The 24,753-nt window shown below is 43.1% G+C and overlaps 1 protein-coding gene across 8 annotated transcripts in view; it reads right to left on the bottom strand.

Moving 5' to 3' along the window:
• Window positions 1-287: 287 nt before the first annotated feature.
• Window positions 288-24,753, bottom strand: part of LOC137307163 (coiled-coil domain-containing protein 68-like) — an 86,203-nt gene continuing 61,737 nt past the window's right edge. For 7 of the 8 annotated variants that reach the window (XM_067976507.1, XM_067976501.1, XM_067976503.1 and 4 more), the window contains 7 exons: window positions 23,674-23,737; window positions 22,234-22,278; window positions 20,628-20,665; window positions 17,815-17,905; window positions 4,968-5,005; window positions 1,063-1,154; window positions 288-394 (listed from right to left, as the gene is read on the bottom strand). In XM_067976507.1, coding sequence (XP_067832608.1) covers window positions 390-394; window positions 1,063-1,154; window positions 4,968-5,005; window positions 17,815-17,905; window positions 20,628-20,665; window positions 22,234-22,278; window positions 23,674-23,737 — 373 coding nt within the window. In that variant the 3' untranslated portion in view covers window positions 288-389. The remainder of the gene's footprint in view (window positions 395-1,062; window positions 1,155-4,967; window positions 5,006-17,814; window positions 17,906-20,627; window positions 20,666-22,233; window positions 22,279-23,673; window positions 23,738-24,753) is intronic. The other variant, XM_067976506.1, reaches the window with a different exon arrangement.

Genomic DNA, 24,753 nt, shown 5'->3' with positions numbered 1-24,753 from the left:
AAGAGCAATTTCACCCCCTATATTCCTTTGTGTGTAAAGTTAACAAAAATCCTTTTATTAAACTGTAATTATAAACCAGTTTAGTAAAATAATTTTTCTTTAACTTTACAGAGGAAACATACCTCGTAGTCACTAGTGTATAAAGGCTTGGTGCGGTTATGTACCTTCTCACTGTAATCATATTCCTGTCACAGTGAGAACAACTAATAAAACATTCTATGCTGTGGATACTCACTTTCTGGGTTGAGACTCATTCCACGTGGAACCCTTATAGACAACAGACAGAGTGTATAGTGGAAAAAAATACTCAGCTGGGATTTCTTATATATTTTATTATGATCTTTATACAGGATAAATCCATATTAGCAAAGAGTTAGTTCTCACTGTCTTCAATCTACAAAATAACAGAAAAAATTCAATATTAACCAGAGAACAAATATTTATCAAAAATCAAACAAATAAAAAAGGAAAATAGAACAATCTATATACAACTGGACGTTCATGAATGCCAGAGATATAAAAGCAAAATTAAATGTCACCAGTTCCCCCTGTCTATTTTCAGACAAATTTGTCTATTTGTCTATTTTTAGACAAATAAAATTGCTGGACTATAACTTGGTGTTGTAAAATTGTTTACAATTATTTTTATTTCCTTAGGACTCTCCAATGCCACACACCATACCTGCTGAGAGGGCGGATAGAGAACTTGTTTCCAAGTCTCTCCCAATAGTGAGAGCAGTGTGGGTTGATTCATCCTTCTCTTCCTTGCTAATGAGGAGTCTCAGCTTCATTTGTCACGTTCCCCTAATAGCTTAACTCAGTGAAGGAACTTGCTGTGTGGGAGAATTTTGGGCATAAAGCCCAATGAACTACCACTCCATGGAACTAGTGCACCCACACACTTCTCAGGAGTCTGCCTAACTATAACCAATCAGCAGTCTCACCATATAACTTGAGAGAGGAAGTGACCCCATACCAAGCAACTTGGTTGGAGCACCCAAGTTCCTAAACAAAACCTCCTCCTCAAAGCCACAACTGGAACATAAATCTGTTGTCACTCACGTTTGTTTTTGATTCTTTGTGTTCCAGCTAGTTCACTAAGCTCTGCAATTTCATGTTCCAGTGTTGCAATTTCTGCATCTTTCTCCTTCAGGCTAAAAGCAAGAGAATGGCATGTACAGTAATCGTAATATAGAGTTCACCTTGTGCTTCTTGTTCTTGTTCGAGGTAGAAAGCTTGTAAAATTGAGTACAAATGTAATGTCATTCATACACAATAAATAAATGCTTGTGTGCACCTGGGTTTTTATTGGACTAGGATGAGGTTTTCTTGATGTAATTTCACTATAAGGGATCAAAGCTATCACTTGGAATCCCCAGACAGCTCAGTAGGTAAAGTTTCCAGGTTTAATCTCTGGTCTGCTGGTTTCAGCTGCGGCAGCAGAAGGAAGAGACAATTGGCTTCTGCGCTCCAAGATTCAGAGGGGAAAAATCATCCAGTGTTCTCACGCGGAACGCTATCCAGTGACCCCTTCTGGAAAGTCCATTTGTGTAGATGTATAGGCTATGAACAAGATCAAAGCTCAGCTATGGTGCCCCCACCAGTTGAATAGTCCACTAATACTCATACATGAAGACTGGCTACTTGGCTGAAGTATGGGAGGGGTGACAGGGCCTATGGACCCGCACCCTAGCATGTTACTACCTTCAGGAGAGGAGGGTAGAAAATTGGGGAACTTGTTTTTAAAGCTACTAATCCATTACGGTTTGCACTAATGATCAATTAGCACATCAAATCATTACACAGTGGCTGATGGATTAAATTGAAGAGCATCATTAGTCATTCATTTAACAGCTCATAGCACATTACAAGGATTGACAGATTATAGTTTAAAGCTTTAACCTATTGTTATGGTACAAAGAGGTTTCTTGACCAGTATGTACTGGCTGGTCATAACACATTTGAACTTGCAGGAAAAGGATATTCATTGCAAATAAACTGTTTTCTGCATAATTCTAATATGCTTTACATTAATTGTAATTTACCAGCAGATCTCTGGCACTGCCTATGGTAAGTTGGAGGATATACTGTTTTATAGGGACAGGATTGGGCTGATCCTAAACGTGGCCTACGTAACTACATGTAGAAGGTAGGTGGGTATTGGGGGATGTCTCTCCCAGGCACCATGGTCTCCTGGAATTTGCTTGATCACCTTCAGAGGCCGGAGAGTTTTTTTCCTGACTGGCCCTCGTTATTTCTTCTTCTCCCAGGAGATTGCTTGCTGGAGGATGGGGACGGTCAAGGTACGCAAAAGTTCCACCATGACAGTATAGGACAGGCTTGATGGACCAGCTGCTCTTTTCCTGTCCATCATTGTTATATGTAAGTTTCTATGGAAGGATGAGGTACACAGGCCAAATGGCCTAGCTCATTTGTTATCTCATCTTTGTTACAGGAGCATCATACCATGTAATGCACAAGGTGCTGCTAAATTGCAGCTGTATGTAACTGGTGTGTTCCATTAAGGCCACAAGTGTAACTGCCCTCACGGCCGGGGTCAATTAGAGGCTGATTACACTTAGCACATTCGAAGGACAATTAGAGGGCAGGGTGGCTTTCTTTTTTACATAAATGATGACTCCTGAAGTCAATTAGATTCTTAGGTTAACTCGTGGTTAGACAGGCTTTTTAAAAAATGACACAAAAATTTGCATTTGTGACATAGGGCCATTGAAGACTGCATTGGGACCATTGAAGGATTCCTCAGGGCACATTCAGGTGGACTCCCAGGATATGGCTGAGATTTTAAATGGCTACTCTGCATCAGTCTTCATCCTAGGAGACTACGCTCAGTTACTAATAATGCATTGTTGACTTAAGTTGAAAGTGTCAAAGTGGATGCGGATATAATTCTGGATAGTATAAGGAATCTCAAAACACAACAGGCTGCTGGTCCTGTTGGCATTCACTCGAGGATGCTCAAAGAAATGAGAGCTATGCTCAGCAAGCCCTTTGCCCATTTATTTAACAGCTTGCTAGGGTCTGAGATTGTTCACATGGACTGGAGGGAGGCCCATGTAGTGCCAATATTCAAAAAGGGCAACAAGTCAGAACAGGGAAATTATAGGCCCCTTAACTTGACTTTGGTTATAGGCAAGTTACTAGGAGGGATCATTAGAGATTCTCTGTATGACCACCTGGACAGAGAAGGGGTGTACAGACTCTCAACATGGCTTCTGGAAAAGGTCATGTCTTACCAACCTGGTTGAATTTTTGAGGCAGTTACTAGGTTGGTGGATGTAGATAACATTGTATACCTGGCTTTTCAAAAAGCTTTTGACAAGGTGCCACACAATAGGGTACTTAATAAGATATAGCAGGTAGATCTTGGGTTGGATAAGGAATTGGTTGCATTCTCATAGGCAGATGGTTATTATTAATGGTAGTTGTTCTGCATGAGGACCGGTTACTAGGGGATTGCCACAGGGATCGGTGTTAGGACCCTTGCTCGTCACAATCTTTATTAATGATCTGGATGAAGGTGTTGGGGGAATTGTCTGCAACTTTGTGGATGATACAAGACTTGTGCTAATGATAGCGCCTTAGACCAGAAAAAACTATAATCAGATCTAGATGCGATGGGGGAATGGTCCCCCATCTGGCAGATTTAATTTAATATAGATCAATTTAGTGTTATGCACTTGGGCAGAGCTAACGCCAAGCATGTGTATACCATGCAGGGTTCTGTTCAGCAGAGAAAGACCTAGGTGTTATAATACATGATGTGGAGATGCCGGTGATGGACTGGGGTTGACAATTGTAAACAATTTTACAACACCAAGTTATAGTCCAACAAATTTATTTTAAATTCCACAAGCTTTCGGAGGCTTCCTCCTTCGTCAGGTGAATGTGAATTTCCACATTCACCTGACGAAGGAGGAAGCCTCCGAAAGCTTGTGGAATTTAAAATAAATTTGTTGGACTATAACTTGGTGTTGTAAAATTGTTTACAATTATAATACATGAATCTCTTAAAGTTCATGACCAGAGGCTATAGCAAATAGAGTATTAGGATGAATTGCTAGGACAATCCAAAACAAAAATCACTATACTATCCTTGTATAAGATCTTGGTTAGGCCTCATCTATAATAATTTGTTCAGTTTTGGTCCCCTCACATGATGGATGATAATAGAGGCCTTGGAAATGGTACAGAGGAGGACTGCTAGACTGATACCTAGCTTAAAAGCCCTTAGTTATCACAACAGGGGCTTAGAGAGCTGTGTCTTTTTACTGTAGAAAAGCGTAGACATTGGAGATATTTGAAATGATGAGACTAGATTCTGTCCATATGGATAGACTATTTGAATTTGATAGATTAGGGAGAACCAGGGGACATGTATATAAGTTGTGTAAGCACAGAACTAGGTTAGATACCAGAATTACATCTTTTCGCAGATGTCATTGACCTTTAGAACAAGCATTCAAAAGGAAGCAGGATGATTTTCAAGCCATGGCTCATATTACAGCGTAGACAAGGTAGGTGAGGTATTGGGCGATGTGTCTCATGTTATCATGCTCTCCTGGAACTTGTTTTGATCACCTGCAGGAGTGAGAGAGGAATTTCCCAGATCTTTTTCCCCCTAACTTGGCCTAGGGTTTTTTCAACTGTTTTTGGTTTGCCTTTCCAAGGACAGTGCGTGGTGGATAGGGGAGCGATGGGGATCATGATGCTCAGTTGCACCATGATAGTATGGGACAGGCTTGATGGACCAGCTGGTCATTTTCTGTCCATTATTTTCATATGTTTCTAGTGAATTTCCCATGGTGCTCCATGATGATTTCAGTGATAGTGTGTACAGATATATATTTAAAACTGAGGACCTGAGATTAATGCATTAGATCAATATGGCTTTACACACATGCAATCAGATACATGACTTTCACGGTGGTGATAAAGTACTTTACCTGTTTTCCAGTTGTTCGACTGCTTCTAATTTGGTGAGCTAGAATAATGGAAAAAAAGAACATCAGAATGGTGGAATGAGAAAATGCCATTCACCCCATTCGGCTTGCTCTGTCATCCAGTTCCTTTTTCAGGACCCGATATGACAATTTGTCATCTATTTCCTACCTCATGCCACAGCCCTCTACTCTGATCAAATCAGGAATCTGGTCAACTCCTTTTTAGCATTTTCTGTGCCATGCGGCAGTCCATTCCATAACTCAGTTCAGTGTGAAGAAGTTACTCCTTATAATTAGCTGTGTTTGAAATCTCTAATACTCATACATATACCACTATATCCAGCAGAAAAGGGCTGCTTGTTTCTTTAACGAACCAGGAGCAACTAAGGGATGAGATGTCTATATTATTATTGAGGTACTACCCTACAGAAATCCTCAAGCAGTTTCCAGGCAAATCCCAAAGGGACTGAGGTTGACTTTTCTAATTACCTCCTCTCCCTGTGGGAAAGCTTTGGCTTCTACTTGGCGCTCCCCCTTGACAGCATGGCTGAGCTGAGATCATCTCAGTGAGGAATCATAGGTGTGAAAGTACATCCTACAGCTCCATTACATTGCATGTCTTACACCAAATTGTGGTGCTGCTCCAATGCTTGCAGTGATAGTATGGTAAGACTATTCAGATTTAGGATTGTCTTGTACCACAGAGCTGATTCTGCAGTGGTGCACTCAATAAGCAGCCCCTTGGCAGCAGCATACTTGGCCTCCGGAATCGGGAAAATCGGCCTCAGTGCATTCAGCCCTGTATTCCCGATTCTGTGGGAGAAAAAGAATTTTGTTTTTGAGGCAGCACTTTGTGCATGTGCTGGCCTCATTAGACATTACAAAATTATGTTAATTAATGCAAATTGGTCCCACCCTGGATTTCTCGTGCAATTTTGCAGTTCAATTCTTGATTCGCCGAGCACCTGTATAAAACAGGCACTGAGACCTGCAAGTTGTTAAAGAACTCTACCACTTAAAGCTAGGTTGCTTACATTACAATAGTGACTACACTTCAAAAGTACTTAATTGGCTGTGAAGCACTTTGGGATGTCCTGAAAAGCGCTGTATAAATGCACATTCTTTCTATATGAAGACATCTGAATGTATCTTTATTGAGATTCATATTCTGACTGCTGTTTCTGACTTGAGTAACTGAATTTTGTGCATTGGGAGATTTTTTCCCCTCTGCTGCTTGCTACTGTTTCCCTTCAGAGCACACCAGTTCATCCCTGCAGCTGCAAGCAGCATTGACCATGGCCTTTCCACTGGACCTGTTAATGGCAATGTTGGAATTGGAGGAGGACAAGGAATACCTGAGGAGGGAGGAGAAGCAGGTGCATTGCCAAAGCAGACACCTGACACCCCCCACAGACAGCCCAGGAATCACATCATATGACCCAGGGACAACTACTTGCACATATTGGAAGAGGTTACCTGCACCTCAGCAGCGATGCAGTCAGCAGGTTGTGCTGTCTACTGGAACATGACTGCGGCAACACATTTTTCCACTTTGCCAATGGAAAGGAGGGAACAACTGGAGAAGGTCCAGCACTTCCATCAGGTGGCTGAGTTCCCAAGAGCGCACAGCGTCATTGATGGTACCCACGTTGCTATCAGGATGCCAGACAACAACTCCATGGCATACAGGAATAGAAGAGGATTTCATTCAATCTACGTGCAGGTGGTCTTAGACCGCCATAAGTGAATAATAAGTCTGTCTGCAAGATACCCCGCATCAACGCAGATTATAAAATACAATGAGGCTTATGCCTCTACCTGACTTCTCGTGGAACATACCATTAGGATGTTGAAGCAGCACTTCTAATGTCTGGACAGATCGGGTGGGGTCCTACTCAACAGTCCCAAGAAAGTGTCAAACATCATTTGCATCAGCTGTATTCCGCACAACTTTGTTGTTACAAGTGGGGAAGCCATGCAGCCAAAGGGCTGGAAGGTGAATCTGCACCCTTGACTGCAGAGGAGGCGATGGTAGCCATGATATGGAGATACCGGTGATGGGGACTGGGGTTGACAATTGTAAACAATTTTACAACACCAGTTATAGTCCAACGATTTTTATTTGAAATCTACAAGCTTTCAGAGGCTTCCTCCTTCCTCAGGTAAATGTAAATCCACATTTACCTGAGGAAGGAGGAAGCCTCCGAAAGCTTGTAGATTTCAAATAAAAATCGTTGGACTATAACTGGTGTTGTAAAATTGTTTACAATTACAGAGGAGGAGGAGAGGAGGAAGCCCCAGTTGATGCAGTCAACAGACTGGTGCAATAAGGACTGACTGAACAGACTTTTAATTAAAAGCAGCCCTTCAGTCCCAACATAAACAGTCTTACGGACTCCTCTTTTTTTAAAGAAAAGATCAGTCCCCTTACAAATGGGGTCAAGGAGAATGTGGCCAAGATCAAGGCGGTCCTGGCCAAATGGTGGCAGCATGCTGGAGACCTGCATGCCCATGCAAATTAGGTAAAATCCCTCTGATCCCACAAACTCCTGCGAGGTCAGCACTGGAGGGCACCTGCGGACGTGACCCTGGTGTAACTGCCATCATCGCATCCCGAGGAATTTCAGCCCCAGTGTTAATGAAATTAATTCTTTTGATCTGCAGTCTAGTATTTTATATGATCTTAATAGATTTTACAGACAGTGCAGCATGGCAGAAAATTGCCTGCAATGAACTGCACTACCAATGAAATGGGCAACAAGGCAAAGAGCCATCCTGAAAACGATAAGTCGTTCTTACTCTATTTATTAGTATAATTTCAATTTACAATATTTTCCTTATTTAACATCAACACAAAACAAGAAAACAAAAATTCCTTTTGACAACACCATAGATCCAGTACCTCCCCTCCCACCTCCTTTAAAAAAGCTCTCAGGTAGATGACAGTGTGTTGTAAATTAACGCACCGCCTTTTCACTTCTGGGACCTGGTTTCAACTCCAGCCCAAACAACTGGGAAAAGAAAAAGTCTCTTCTGGCTGTTAAGGGTCCTTGAAATGAGTTTGGGTATGAGTAGTCCAGTTCCAAGTGAGTATAAGCTGGCTGTGCAATGCCTGACCTGGGAGTGCTTGATGCAGACACACTAACAGATTTGGAAAAAATGTTTCACTCCCCAGCACTGACCCTTCACTTTAATGAGCACAAATACTCACCCAATTTTTTTTAAAAAAAAGAAAAAATGATAAAGTGGTTTTTAATATAACGTACATGCATTTTTCATAGTTTGCTAATAGAGAAACCATATAAAACAGTACAGTATAACACTGCTTTGGATAATTCGTGGATATGTTATAGCCAGCAATAAGGTATAAATATTAGCAAACTCAATTTATTCATAATACACATTAAAAGTACAAGTTCTAAACAGATTAATATTTGTATGTCCTTCTGATGAGGCGCTAAACCAAGGTTCCGTCTGCCTGTTCCAATGGCACTATTTGAAGAGGAACACAGAATTCTCCTGGTTGCCTGGCCTACATTTGTCCCTCAAACACCACCACAGACAGACGAACTGGTCATTCATCTCATTGCTGTCCACAAAGATCAGCTACTGCATCTTCACTTCAAAAGTAATTTATTGTGTGAAATTCCTCAAGATGTTTCAACTTGATAGGACACTATATAAATGCAAGTATAATTTCATATTATATATAGTTCCCAGATAGAGGCAGGTAATAGCAAGGAATGGTACAACGATCTGTTACACTGGATCTCCCCCCACTCTAGCAGCTGCCCATTTACAGCCTTTGTTTCCAGCTGTAAGCGGAAGCATCAACCTTAGACAGACATAAACAAAATTTAAAAATATTCATTTGGGATGGCGATGTTCTGCATGTCATTTCCTGCTGTTCTGCTGTGCAGGACATCAGATATAAATCACGCCCCTGAGAAATGTGCATCCAGGGTAGCTAGATGGTAATTATATGAAAGGTCATGGAAAGGGCACGGTATAATGTTAAAGTAAATCTATTTCAACTATTTCTTAACTGATTTTCTCATAAGCCTTTGTGCCAATTGTCAATTATTTATTTTTTTGCTCCCAACACCATTACCAGCACCCATAGATTTCCCAATGGGAATTCCCCCTATCTGAGGTGTTTGGAAGAGAAGGACCAACAAAGGGATGTTAGGCAGGCCAGGATGCTTGAGGGGTGCTCTGTGCCCACCTGCCAGGACCCACACCCCCACATCTGTTAAAAAAAAAAGGTAAACATACTTGGCTTTGACACACAAATTGTGCCACCTAATGAAAGCAACTTCTAAACCTTGCCAAGAACAACTTCAATGTAACCACAATTTGAATGAAAATCCATACAGTGTGTGTGCCTAGTTCTTATCACTCTGCTTTCCCTTGATGACATTGGGTGAAGCATGTAGCCCTAGGTGCTACCTCAGTAGCTAAAGCGCATGAGGTGACTGGCTGCTGTCTTGCTATTTGGAGTTTCTTCACACTGAGGTAGCCCTCGTCACACAGCAGCTAAGACCTAAGATGAACCTGCTGCAGGCTGCACCTCTTGTCCAGCTGCGTGGACTGCCTTCCCTGTGTCCTTTTGGCCACATGTGTAGACCTGGAAGGGGCTGGGGTGAAAGCACGCATGTGCTGCTATCTGGAGAGACAGTATCATCATTGCATCCATTTTGGGCATGCCAATAATACTGGCCGCCAATCTGCTGGGAAGCACACCTAATGAGAGCAATGAAGCTCAATGTGATGCTTGTCTGCAAACCAGCCCAATCATTTGGAAGCCAGAAGAGACAATCCTCTCTAATGACACCCCAGGCTTCCATGGCAGCAGTCTATTGAAAAAGTAGACTGTCCATATGGCCTCTATCATGGGCGGTTCCGCTACAGATGTCCCTGGAGCTGCCACAGACTCCATGGTGACTTGTAGTGTTGCAAAGCCATCCAGTACATGCAGGTAGGGGATTAAATTTGTCTTGTGCAGGACATTGTCTGACACAGCCCCCAGTGTCTGCACATATATTTCATGCTCTGCAAGCATCCTTTTAAAAGTAGGATCCATGAGATATGGATCCTCGGCTCTTCAGCCAATGGGCGACGTATTCTGACTTTTAAGTCAGCAACATCTTCCTCTTCATGTCCTAACAGCTGCTCCTGCTCACTTATGCTTTGTGTCTCACCCATTGCACTCCCCTCTGGATCGATCTCTAATTCCCCTGTGGTGAATATCTCTGGGCTTGTGCTTGCCAGGGAAGGAGTAAGTGATAGCATGTGCTTTGAAGTGCTGAGAGGGCTGGATGCACTGGGGCCTGGCTCATCTTCTGGAGGCACATCTAGAGGAGGAAATGAGGAAAAGAAGTTAGAATGGGTTGCTGAATAATAGAGTTCTCATGTCACTTTCAGTTGGAGTGACAATAGGGTTTCATGATATAGCTTGCTCTCAGGTAATGTGGGAAATAATAGGATGAGAAGGGAGAGAAGCAGAATGTCTTTGTGAGTCTGCAGCTGGCATCTGCCCTTCCACTTCCCCATATCCGGCACCCTCTATAGCCTCCCCACCCCAGCATTTGGAATGCTTCCTCTCATGAGGGAGTGGGAAGGGATAGATCAAAGGTTTGGGGGTCCACCAATTGTTGCAGCTCTCTCTGGTGTTATGGGCTGTCTTGTTCTTGAAAAAGAATGCAAACAGTGGTTACCATGACATGCAGTAAAACCCATGTGTCAACATCCAGCCCATAACGGGTGTGATGACTGGTGAATGCACAAGCAACTACATTTCATGACAGGCTTTTAAGAAGGATGCATGTAAAGCTATGAGCGAAGGAAGATGTTCAGGTGAAGGCTGGGAATATAAAGGGCATTGTGCTGCCTCCTTGATATTGATGGTAAGCAATTCAAACACTAACATAATGTGAGGGAAATGTCATTGTAAGTGGTAGATATGCTGGAGAGCTGTGGCTGGTTCCCCTTACCTTGCCTGACCTGGTATGGCAATCTCTCTTCACAAAATATTGTCACTACATAATCTTATAATTTTCTGACAGTGCAACGACCATTCTGCAGCTCTGTTACTCCTGCCATCCTCTCCTCTTTTTAGGCCATTCAAGGGGAACCCCAGCAACACTCAGGAGGAGCAGCCACATGAACTGGGGCCTTCAACTTTGTCTCCATCCAGACCCATTTCACCCACCTCATCATTGCACCTTCCCTTTGCAAGCATCGGCCCAGAGACACCTACCTGAGAGGGATTATTTTGTCAAAATGAGTAAGGATCACATGGTGAAACTCAGAAGTGGCACGGAGGAACTTGGGGGTGCAGACGAGGAGACAGTCGTTGCTGTTGGGAGGAACAGGAGATGCCAGCCCTCCACTGAGGAGCCTTGGGACCCAGATCTCAGGGGTCCGGCATTTAAAAGATGGATGCTTGCAGAGTTTCAAACCCAAGTTCAAGCAGTTGAGGCAGTGTCCCAAAATATGCAGCAGCTGGTTCAGATGGAGGAGTCCACTAGCCGCATCTGTGGTACCATGATGGATATGTGCACAGTCCTGCAGTTGACCCTGGAGTATGTGACAACTCCAGCATGATCTGTAGCAGAGCCCCCCCGCCCCCACACACAGAGGATCAAAGGTCAATAATAGTTTAGTGCATGGCAGCTTCAACTGCTACTGTAGATGGGTTAGGGTTAAGCACCAGAGTGGAGTGTACAATCTCAAGAGTTTTCAAGATCTGGTTGGAACCATTCGGTCTGCTTCCCCACTGACCAGTGGCAAAATAAATCCGCTGCTCGGTAGCCTGGTAGGGGTGCACATGCCGTTTCTTAGGACAGTGTCACGTGTGTGCCTCCCACCCGACCTCTCAAATGCCTGCACGTGGGAGTAAGTAGCCAGGGCCAGGCTTGCAACAGCACAGGATATGCAACCTATAGCAGATCCCTCTGGGCTTTTAGCTGACCTGAATGGAGAGTCACTTCAGTCCCCAAAGAGAGTACCATACTGTCACTGAGGGAGCAAAGAAGTAGGAAGTTTGGTTTAAAAGGGAGCACAAAGGGGAGGCATGATGGTAGAAAACAATATTGAGGTTCACATTTTAATGGCGTTGAAAATAATACTTCAGAACAATCTATAGCATGTTTGTGAAAACCTGAATTTTTTGTATATGGTAGTTTTGAAGGATAATCTTATGTGAGCATATTAATAAGAGGAAACAATTGTCATATGGGGACTCTGACAGCAGGTCTGAATAAGCAGTGGGCAGGGATCTATTTTAGCTAAAGTTGACCCTTATGAACTGTGCACTCTCTCTGTAAAAGCTGGCAAAGGTTCCTCCTGGCCATGCTCTTCCTCAAGCATGGCCTCACCAGCCTTCTGTCGCTGCTGCCCTGGGTTATCTTCCTCATTGTCCTCTGGGTTTGTCATAAACAGTCTTTTTCAGATGGTGAAATTGTGCAGACGCCAGAACTACTATACTGGAGTGCACCCAGATCTATCCAGGCACCTGAAGCAAGCCTTCAGTGTGCTAATGGTCTGCTCGATACCAATTCTCGTAGCACTATGAGCTTCATTGTATCAATGTTCGAGGGTCCTTGGGGTCCATAGCAGTATTAGCCACTGCTGTAGAGAGTAGCCCTTGGCACACAGTAACTGCCTTGGACCATCATAACACAAAGGAATCATGACAGCTTCCTGGATAGCAAACATTGATGTGCATAAAGATGTTTTTGGCATCACACATCAGCTACACGTTAAAGGAATGAAATCTTTTCCTGTTGGCAAAGTTAATTGCATTCTGGGACGGGCCCAGTCAATGGCTATTTGGACCTGAGGAAATTCAGCAAGTCTGTAAAATTGTATAGCCCTTTCATGCCTCTGTGCCAGGACCACTGGGAATGAGGTAAACTAGGCAGCTTGTACAAACAAGGCATCTGTACCCTGCTTGATTCAGTGGTGGAGAGCTGATTAATAAGACACATGCCACCGATGCTGCCCTAAAGAAACCTGTGGAATATAAGTGCCACTGTTATTTTCACTGCCATTGGCAATGCGGCACCTCTGGTCAATGTGGGCTCCAGATCCAGGATAAGCAGCTGACACAACTGTTATTGCCTCTCATGAGAAGCGCATCTTTCTGAAGCATTGGCAAGTCATCAGGTTCAGATAGGAGTACCTGAGTTTACAGGCATGGTGGCATTGGTATCTGCAGGTGGGAGCATGACGAGCCCATCTTCCCTGAGTTGTTCTTCCTCCTCATAACAGAGGTAAAGGGGAATCACAGAAAATTTATGGCACAGAAGGAGGCCATTCGGCCTTGTAGGTTATGGCACTTCAGGTGCATATCAAAGTACTTTTTAAAATGAGTTCAGTGTTTCTGCCTCTACCACCCTTTCAGGCAGTGAGTTCCAGACCCCCACCACCCTCTGGTGAAAAGAATTTTCCTCAGCTCCCCTCTAATCCTTCTACCAATTACTTGAAATCTATGCCCCCTGGTTATTGACCTCTCTACTAAGGGAAATAGGTCCTTCCTATCCACTCTATCTAGGCCCCTCATAATTTTGTACACCTCAATTAAATCACCCCTCAGCTTCCTCTGTTCCAAAGAGAACAACCCCAGCCTATCCAATCTTTCCTCATAGCTAAAATTCTCCAGTCCTGGCAACATCCTCATAAATCTCCTCTGTACCCTCTAGTGCAATCACATCCTTCCTGTAATGTGGTGACCAGAACTGTACACAGTACTCAAGCTGTGGCCTAATCAGTGTTTTATACAGTTCCAGCATAACCTCCCTGCTCTTATATTCTATGCCTCAGCTAATAAAGGAAAGTATTCCATATGCCTTCTTAACCACCTTATTTACCTGTCCTGCTACCTTCAGGGATCCGTGGACATGCAGTCCAAAGTCCCTCACTTCCTCTACAGCTTTCAGTATCCTCCCATTTATTGTGTATTCCCTTTCCTTGTTTGCCCTCCCCAAATGCATTACCTCACACTTCTCCGGATTGAACTCCATTTGCCACTTTTCTGCCCACCTGACCAGTCCATTGATATCTTCCTGCAGTCTACAGCTTTCCTCCTCACTATCAACCACATGGCCAATTTTTGTATCATGCCCCCTATATTTAAGTCCAAATCATTAATGTATAATCACAAAAAACAAGGGACCAAGTACTGAGCCCTGCAGAATCCCACTGGAAACAGCCTTCCAGTCACAAAAACACCCATTGACCATTACCCTTTGCTTCCTGCCACTGAGCCACATTCCCTTGGATCCCATGGGATTGTACTTTTTTGACCAGTCTGCCATGTGGGGCCTTGCTAAAACCCATGTAGACTACATCAAACGCACTTCCCTCAACAACCATCCTTGTCACCTCCTCAAAAAAATTCAATCAAGTTAATCAGACATGCCTTCCCTTAACAAATCCATGCTGACTGTCCTAGATAACTCCGTGCCTTTCTAAGTGACAGTTTATCCTGTCCCTCAGAACTGATTCCAATAATTTGCCTACCGCCGAGGTTAGACTGACTGGCCTGTAATTACTTGGTCTATCCCTCGCTCCTTTTTTAATCGATGGTACAACGTTAGCAGTCCTCCAATCCTCCGGCACCACGCCTGTATCCAGTGAGGATTGGAAAATGATGGTCAGAGCCTCCGCTATTTCCTCCCTGGCTTCTTTTAACAGCCTAAGATACATTTCATCCGGGCCTAGCGATTTATCTACTTTCAAAGATGCTAATCCCTTCAATATTTCCTCTCTCACTAAGTTTATCCCATCCAATATTTCACACTCCTCCTCCTTAACAACAATGTCTGCATTGTCCCCCTCTTTTGTGAGGACAGATGCAAAGTACTCATTAAGAATCATACCAACATCCTCCGCCTCTACACATAGTTTACCTTTTTGGTCTCTAATAGGCCCTGCTCTTTCCTTAGTTATCATCTTGCTCTTTATGTATTTATAAAACATCTTTGGGTTTTCCTTGCCAATATTTTTTCATGCCCTCTCTTTGCTTTCCTAATTTCCTTTTTAATTTCACCCCTGCACTTTGTATACTGCTCTAGGCTTTCTATAGTATTGAGTTCTCGGTGTCTGACATTTCTGCCTTATCTTACCCTGTATGCTCCTCGACATCCTGGGGGCTCGAGATTTAGCAGCCCCATCCTTTTTCTTTGTGGGAACATGATTACACTGTGCCCCTTGAATCTTGCCACAGGGAAAGGGCACAGTCGCTTGGGTGGACGGTTTAAAAGAAAAGGGAATCAATCCCTGGAGCAATGCTGCAGCTATCTCCTACAGGTCCACAAAGCTGCAGCAAAAATAATTTACTAACAAATGGCTCAGAGAAATAAATAACCAAAATGGCCTTTTGCAGTACTTCCACCTGCCCACTAACACCTAGCAACCTGCAGTGCCTCTTTCATACTGGCATAGCTTTTTGGAGGCAGGGCACAGCCAGTGGGGAAGAGGAATGCAGCATTGCATGTTGCACACTGACTTGAACATGATTAGCATGTTGTGGGCAGATCTGAGGCAGGCACTGCAAGACACCAAAATCGATGGTTGGGGGTAGGGAAGGGGGGTTAAGAAAATTCCAGCAGACCTCAGGACTAGTAGGGAATCAGAGAATGGTCTTTCAATCCCATTTTCTCTACTGTCTACCCCAAATCTGCCACAAAATGAGAAGAAATTCTAGCCTTATTCATCAACAAAACTTTTGAGGTGTACTACAAATCCTGTGCACCTGCCCTGTTAAACTGCTGAAAGCCTTTAAAGCCTGCAGCAGCTAGTTCCCCCCCCCCCACCCCGCTCAATGGGCCAGCTCTGAATCATTGGTGTTCCTGATGCCTGCAGCTCACAACAAATATCTTAATTCGGTCGACCATGGAAACTACGATGGGGGTCAGTCCACTTCATATTGGGTGGGCATGAAGTGCACTTCATCCTACTTCCACTCAGGATTTTGTCTGAGCAGAGATTCTAGGCTCATGTGTGATATAACATGTTGTGTGGCTCCCATAGTGTTATAAAGGGGAATGTACTGTAACAGATTACTTCATAAGTACATTGCTATCTACCTTCAAGAATCTTGCCTTTATTTTGAGATGCTTCTTTTCTTTTTCGGTTTCCTATATATTAAAGTAAACCAACGGAACCAAAATTACTATGGACAATAATACAAATATATTTATTTATAAAATGGTTTGTAATATAAACAAAAAAGCCCATGGAGGCTGAAGGGAAAAGAAGAAATAGCTCATGTCTACCTTTGGAAGTGAGGGAGAAATTTGGCAGAGTTCTCCCTCACACGTTTAAATAACTGGTGTAGAATCTATGATAGGGATTATACATGTCTGTGGAAGGAGTGGGCTGAATGAATGGGCTTTTCTTATTCCATGATTTCTTATGTTCTGAAACAGATTGATCCTAATGCCATTAATTATAGGAGGGAGCTGCGATCCATAGAACTCATCCCAGTTCCATCACTTCATTGTGGCAAATGGCAAAGATACACAAAGGATTAATAGATAGATTATAAAAGTAAGATACTTACCATTCAAAGTTTTTATCTCGAGAGTTGCCTTTCTCTTTAAATAAATGGGTATCTAAGTAACATGTGAAGCACTAGGATTAAAATATTTGATCGTAGAAACATCAAGATCTAGGCACTGGGTGGTGCAATAGGTTAGCACACTGTGCTTTCACCTCTGATACCAGGATTTGAATCTGCCCCTGACGGAGGAGATAATAATCTCCTCTCTCTGCTATAAAAGTTTCTATACAAAATGATTTTAAAGGAACATCAACCCAGTTCCTAGTAGCCATGGGGGTCCATAACACAAAACTGTTCACAATTCAGGGCATAAAGATAGCTGGTGTGGGAAATAGAAAAAAAGTTTATGCTGATTCAGTAGGAAGTGCTAGTTTAGGTTGGGGCAGAGTACAGATAAACTGCATGACTTGATAGCATTTGGTGCAGAACCTGGGGCCTAGAAATTAATCTGAGTCTGCTTTTGGGCCCAGGCTCGGTGCTGCGTGACCAGCGCATGCCCGAACCGAGAGGCCCAAGAAACTATAGAAATTGGTGCTTGGGCTCCATCAACAAACTCAGTGCGAGCTGCCGGCGCTGGTTGTGCCTCCACAGACAGCTTGCCCAAGTGAAGACATCAATGTCGGGCAGCCTGCCACACTGACAGCAACCTGGGAAGGGGGCTGGGTGGGGGGGGGGGAAAAAAAAAAGAGATTGGAGCACGCTATGGGGTATGGGAGGGAGGGGAGTTTGCCACTCCTGTGGAGTCAGAGGAGCACTCCTGCTCTACCTGGCTCCACAGGATAGGTTTTTAAATTATTAATAATAATAAAAAAAAATTGAACTTACCTGCAGTTGGCGGCCACTGAAGAATCCTGTCCCGCTCATCGCCGACTATGTTATCGATTGGGACCTTCAACTGGCATTAGGTCCCCAATTTATATATTTAAGGGGCCCAACGCCTGTTTTAGGCATCTGCCTGGGCACAACACATACCAATTTCTACTCCTGGGAGCTAAGTGAAGAAAAACTTTCCTCAGACCTAAGCAACTGACCTTAATTAGCACAAAAACGTGTACATTTAGAAACTGCAGCAATACACATTGCACTGTTTTACGAGGACTGTGCTACAAAAAGAGAATGACCCACAGCTAAGCAAAGATATTGAGCCATCTAACCAGCACAGGCATGATGAGCCAAATGGCCTCCTTCTGTGCTGTAAGATTCTACGATTCTACAACTTAAAAATGTAACAAAAATACTTTCTAAGTGTTTCAATGTGAAACATAATCTGCAATCACTCACATCGTTTTTGCTTTTTTGCATTTCAAACATTTCATTCAGCTGCATAATTTCTTGTTCCAATGTTGAGATTTGTGCATCTTTCTCCCTCAGCCTAAGGAAAAGAAAACGGTTTGTATAATCACACCTAGTAGGGATCAGTGTCTAAATTTTCAAATTTGGATGTAATTTAGAGCATACGAAGCCAAAAAACATTATTCCACCATCTCCTACTCTAACTCATTCTTTCCCAGGAACTCAAAATTGTGGAACTCCTCACCTCCCTCGGTTAGTCTTTCCTCCTACAATCTTCAGGCTTCTAAATGCAAGCTTGGTGTCACCCAATCACTACTTCTTGACTATCTTATATGCTCTCCTGAGGGACAATTATGCAGTCCTAAGTGCTGGAGGGACTAGAACACAATTGTGCACAAGAAGCACAGGGATCTGTCCTTGTAGGGTTTTGCACGGTCAGCTCATTTCAGTAATTATCAAATGTTCCCTGCACAGATTGGCTGATGTGCAAGGAGCATGTTGGATTTGTGGGCAGAATATCAGATTGGTCAGCAGCTAGTAAAGGGCTGCCCCCCACAGTAAAAGTAGTCCAAGTCCATAAGTTATGGGAGCAGGTGAGAATTTTTTTTTAAAAAATGGACTCAAAAGATTGCTTAGGTAAGAGTACCCATACTTTTAGTATATGGTCTTACGATGAACGTCAACAAGAATTCACAGTTGCCTTGATGTTGCTTCACTGATGTTGCTGGTTGATAGATGCACATGCATACCTATATTGCTGCAGGGCACACTTTGCTATCGGCACAGAAATATGCTTCTATTATCACACATAAATCTTGCAAGTTACTATTGGCACACTGCCAACATAAGCTATTTTCATGCTACATGTTCATGAATTCACAAACTGGCATGTAGGTTTAGCACTTGAGTGAGAATGTCTCTGCACTTCCAATTTCCAACATATGTATTTTCTTACTGGAAAAAAAAGCACACAGCAGGTGGGATCAAATGTGGATCAGAGGGGGCTCTCGCAACTATCGCCTATTGGCTCGCTACGAGGAGTGCCTTCCAAAATCTGGAGCTGGAGGCTATAGCAGGAGTGAGGGAGGGTAAGGTTGGAGACTACCCCAAACTTAAGGCTAGTACCACCCTTTGAGTAGGAAGAGAAAAAAAAATCAGTTGCGCATTCGTTCACTGACACACAGGCATACAATGCAGCAATCTCCTGATCTGTGCAAGCATCTGGACCTTTGTTTTAACATTCTGACGATGTGTTTGACTATGATCCTGGTGGCCGCATGTGTCTCATTATAAATCTGTTCTGCTCTTGTTCATGGCAGTCTCAAGGGAATTATGAGCAGGCGCTGAGGAGAAAATCTTGGTGCCAAAGGAGATATCCACCTTATTTCCTATCCCTTCAAGTAATGATGGTACCATAGATTGTCGTAATATGAAGGTGTGTTGACTGCTACTAACGTAGCAGGCATTCACGTGCATAATCTTGTGCGTGCGGTCACAGGCCAAATGTACATTTATGGAGTTGAACCTCTCTATGTTCATTAAGGCCATGGGATTGCAGCCAATGTGGCCACATGTGTGCTGCCAATAGTGCCCTGCAATTTGTGGAAACCTGCCACATGGAGAGAGTGCAGTGCTGACACGTACTGCTGGGTGTTTTCCATGTGGAAAGTGATGAAGGAGTTAGCCCTGGCAAACAAGCGCCGGGAATTTCCTTGGGGTTGCCGCTGAAGTTACAGCAGCCGATCGGGAGAACCCCTAAGGAAATTCTCAAAGGTATCAGTCATCTGCTTTATGCATTGGTGTAGGAAGCTTGCTAACTTTGGCATACATCTCCCACTGATGCTTGAAAAAAATCAGCAGCATAAAAGTTCAAGGCTATGCTCAATCACCTTGACAGCCACTGGCAGAGCCCTCCCTGTGTGGAACTTGACTGAATATCTGGCTCAAGGAGATGGCATATTTCTGTGACTGCCTCCCAGGTAAAGTGTAAGCAACAAAGGCAAATCCCTTAAACATGACTAAGTAGGTGCTCCTTGGTTTGTAGAGACCAATGGCTTGGTAAAGGCAAATGCAGCAAGACCACCACAGATGTAAACACACTTCCCTCTTCTGCCTCCTCGGATCCTCCTCCAAAACAAGCAAATAGGGAGGTATATTCAGAGGGATGCCCATCTTCAGAATTATAGTTGTGGCAACTTAAATTACAGCTACAACAAGTCACAGATAGAAAATAGGAGGCCGCAAATAAATCCCCAAAACTTTATGCCACAACCAAAATCAGCAGCAAATGAACAAGTACTGCAGCAAAATAACCTCCAAAATGGCTGAAGGTGCCTTCAATGCAGTGTCCATTTTAAATGGACACTCAACAACATCAGTGCATGCCTAGAGCTAAGCACTGAAAATGGCACCACCAGGTAATTAACATAATTTATGACCCTTAATGAGGGTGTTGCACAAAAAGTGCAGCAGGCCTCTGCTAGGACTGTGGCTTGGCCACAGAATGGTGCTCCCTGCACACCAAGCAAGAAACAAGACTATGCTTGCACTATGGGGCTTGGCTTTTCTCCTAGGTTCCTCAAGTAAAAAAAATAGTAATCCAAAATGAAACTAGATTTCCTCAATTAGTTTGAATCCCCAACATTGGAGTTTAGATCAGTAGTAATGTGTTGACATCTCTTTCTCTATTAACTTGTTACCATGTCTTTACTACATCCATATTGTAACATCCACATCTATTAAAATATGACAAGCTGAATCCCAATCCTAGCAATAGTGTTAGAGTATCTACATTCCCTTACCTGCTTTCCAGTTGCTCAGTCACTTCTAATTTGGTGAGCTATAAGGATGGAAGAAAAGAATGTTCATGGACAACAATCCTCCAGATCTTGGCACACCCAATGGAAAGTTGAGGCAGACTCAAACCATTTGCTGACGTTAAAACTGTTACAAAAAATAAGGAGCTAAAAGCCTAAAAATAACTAGATTACTCAGTACTTGCAGCTACAGAAAAAAGTTAAAAATCACACAGAATGATTGCATCTTCAAATAGAGATTGTGAAATAAATGAAGCTACGTAAAGTTCACTCACATCTAAAACAGTAATTAGTAATGGCTGCCAACCTTTTGGTAGACTTGTGAACACTGTAAGCAGCTAATTGGAGGAATGGATCACATGATTTCTATGAACCAGAGTGCTAGAAGAGTAATAATGGGTGTATTATTCACCTGATTCCCACAGACTAATCAAGTTGTTGGAAAAACTATGGTAACATGGGTTACATGATTGCCGTGGACCATTCAAGTTGGTGGAAAGTGGTTGAATGGACAATTAGATTGCCAGAAGAGGGCCCAAATTCAACATTTTAAATAATAAAATCAATAAATAAATTAATTAAAATCGTTCAGTATCTTATGTTCATTATTTCTCAAACATAGATATCAAATTATTCTTGAAATTAATGTTTTTTTAAAATAATACTTCATTGATTTGTATTGAGTTCTGATTTTGATAGCCAAACCCAGACTCCTGATTTGACTCAAGCCCTCATGTGGAGAATCAAGGCTAGGCTGAATTCTGGCTGGAAGAACCAAGACCAGACCACTGACTCAGCTTTAGGAGCCAAGTCCAAACTCATATCTCCTAGAATCAGCTCAACGTAACATTTCTGATTCACTTCACTCTTCCTCGTCAATACACTTGCTATTAGTTTGGAGCAAGGAGGGTTACTGTCTTCAGTTGAAATCATGATATTTTCAGCCACCAAATATTACAATTACAGTAAAATCTGGTGTAGGTATTCTTAGTCTCACGAATATTAAGGGTATTAAGGTAACGGTATTAAGGAATACGGAACCAAGGCAGGTAAATGGAGTTAAGATACAGATCAGCCATTATCTGATTGAATGGCAGAACAGGCTCGAGGGGCTGAATGGCCTACTCCTGTTCCTATGTTCCTAGAAGACAAAAACTTGTAGGTGACTATTACTTATTGACGTTTTACCAAAATAGCAACCATAACACTGGGAATGACTTACATTTTCTGCTTTATCTCCCTCTTCAGGTCTCACTGCACCATGCATCATTCCTGGATCAAATGGACCGGTAGGTGACCTGCTCCCAAATCTCTACCAATGCCACTCTTAAAACAGCCTCCAGGAGGCATGCTGTAGCTGCCCCAGGTAACTTGCCCTGCAACGCTTCCTGTGCTTCATTTTTGTTCAACAATTCCATAGATGGTACAAATGAGATCAGAAACTCACTGTTTTGCAACCTCTATTATCGGCAAACTCATGGGCTTTGTGTATTGGAATTTCTAGCGTTTACTGTCCTTTTGCCAAGGAAAAACAACAGATGACCTAGACTCCTTTTGACAGCAACATAAATATATTTACTGATCTATCTACCTTCAGGAATTTTGCCTTTGTTTTGAGATGTTTCCTTTCCTTTTCCTAAATATCAAGGCCAAAAATAGAGGAGCCAGAATTACTACCAACAATAACAAATCTATTTACCTACAGATTGCATATATTTACATTTTCATAGATATTTTCATTAGTCTTAATTTCTTTCTCTGTAATTAATGCTAGGGCCTGCCCATGAAATGTATAATCCAAAAATCACAATTTGTTTACTCTCCCCCCCCCTCCCCCATTGCCAATCAAATAGGTTTAATACCTCCCAAGTATGTACACTTTAATCAACCCTTCCCCCACAAAAACCCTTATAAATAGTGACAATTGCAGTCAGAAATGTCTTTTTCAAGTACTGCAGTGCCTCCAGCATCAGCGCCATCTTCTCCTTCCTGAGCAGTGATTTGAAAGCTTGCTGAAGGCGGCCAGCATTTTCTTGGATTTGGTTTACTGCCCATGGCTCTGTGTTTGGGGGGTGGGGGGGCGAGGGGAAGGGGCAGCGGGATGTGCTGACACTGTTTTACCACTGATGTATTCATGTCGGTGTTGCTGGAAATGGGATGTTTATGCACCCAGGTCCTGGTTTCAGCTCCAATTCGTCCTCACTCACTAAAGTTGGCTCAAGCACCACCAAGGAGTTCCCCGCAAAGAGCCCCTCTTTCAGTCCAGGTTCTGTGATAACATAATTAGGAGCAATCAGGATTGCATCTTCTGCTGGCCTTTGCTTCTCTGCCTTACCCTTGCACCACTTACACCACCCACTACACCACCACCACAGAGAGACAATCCATAAATAACCTTTTAACAGAAGGAAGAGGCACTTTTCAGTAATCCAGAAGAAAATTTCAGGGGAAATAAGTCTCTTGGACCATCCTCCTGTTCCAGTCAGTACTCCTATCAGTAATTGAGTGGTTACCTTGCTTCGTTTTTTCTACTTTTGGCTTAAACATCGTTGTCTCTTTAAAAAAAAATCAGCTGCTGCAAAAAGAAACAGAAAAAGGAGAGGGGCATATGTATGCTCTCACTAACACTCCCTCCCCTGTATGCTTATGTATGCTTTTTCAAATCCCTATTCCCAGCAGCATACATACTTTATGGATGGTACCTCACTGAGTCCTAAATTATTACACAATATACATAACTTTATTAACATTTATCGTTTCTTTCTTTACTGCGTTGTATCATCTATGAGACAAGTGAACCTTTTGGAACTTACACCTTTAAGGCACAAAACCTTTCATGCAGTTTTATTTATTTTACTTTTTGGTTTTGCCGAACTGGAAACAATGATATTTTACATAACTATCAGTACATCTCGTGCAATAAAGCCAATTGGAACAATAACAGTAGAAACCACCTCAGAGGTGTAAGTAACAGCTCAATGATACAGATGGTTTTTGCTCATCTGTAGATACAAGGATATGAATGACATACCATAGCTTCATAACGCTTCTCATATTCAAGGAGCAGATCTCTAATTTCTTCACTGATGAGAGATCTGCAAGACAGATATTTTATATAGTAAAAATATCCAAGTATCAAGCATCTTTGAGGTCACCAATGAAGACAGGATGTGTTCTGTCAGCTGAAATCTGAAAATGGAACTTAGGTGGTCTGGTAGTTGAAAGACTCAGCAATGGATTCCCAGCCAAGGTTGTAAGATTGAGTCCAAGGGCTTTTCTATCACTCACATTTCCTTTCTTTTCTTGGGTGTTTCCTTATCAGTCAAGAAATCGCATACCAGATAGAAACAAGCGTTGGATTCTCCTCTTTGGGGCAGAGTTCGGCAGGCAGGACTTCTTTCCGCACCTCCAGATCTGCCCCAACCTGACCCATTTTCCTGCAGCACCTGAAGGTTATGGCGAAGAACCGTAAAGGAGCAGAAGCGTCCTGAATGTAGGAGTACAGGTTCCACTGAAGGCCTCGGGCAAGTTAGGGCCTTCAACGGGTAAGTGTTTGGGGCCAGAGTGAAGGGAGAAGAGGCCACTACAAGGCCCTCTCCCTCCATTGGGGGGAACTCGGGGAATTTACCACTTTTTTCCAGGGCCTACCGCTGCCTTCCACATGGTGGCCTCGGGAAGTGGTGGTAAGTGGGATGGACAGAGGGAAGTTCTCCAGGGACCCAGGCCTCGCAGCCCTGCCGGGAAAGAGTGACCAACAGCGGTCCTGGTGGGGGCAGCAGGAGGGAAATTCTAGTTGAGGTGGTGAGGTGGCGAGGTGGCGCTGGACGCCAAATTTTCCCTCATTCTCCACCAATTTTGGGCAGGATCACGAAGGAGAATTCCCCCAATATGTTTCCCCTCCAGGGGAAGGAAAAAGCTGACTTTATTCAGCTATTCCTGGCCAATCACAGTGACAGAGTCCTCATGAGTACATACATCCCAACAGTATCAAGTGGAACCGTTAACTAGCAGACACATTCGGATAGCGTCAAGAGGAACCATTAACCAGTGCAGACATCTCTACAACCAGGATGAACACATCTCTATAATTAGGAAGAACCCTTAACCAGGC

The sequence above is a fragment of the Heptranchias perlo genome, chromosome X (genome assembly GCF_035084215.1).
Source record: "Heptranchias perlo isolate sHepPer1 chromosome X, sHepPer1.hap1, whole genome shotgun sequence".
Lineage (NCBI taxonomy): Eukaryota > Metazoa > Chordata > Chondrichthyes > Hexanchiformes > Hexanchidae > Heptranchias > Heptranchias perlo.
Note: the sequence above shows the minus strand (reverse complement) of the source record. Positions and strands in the feature narration are given on the sequence as shown.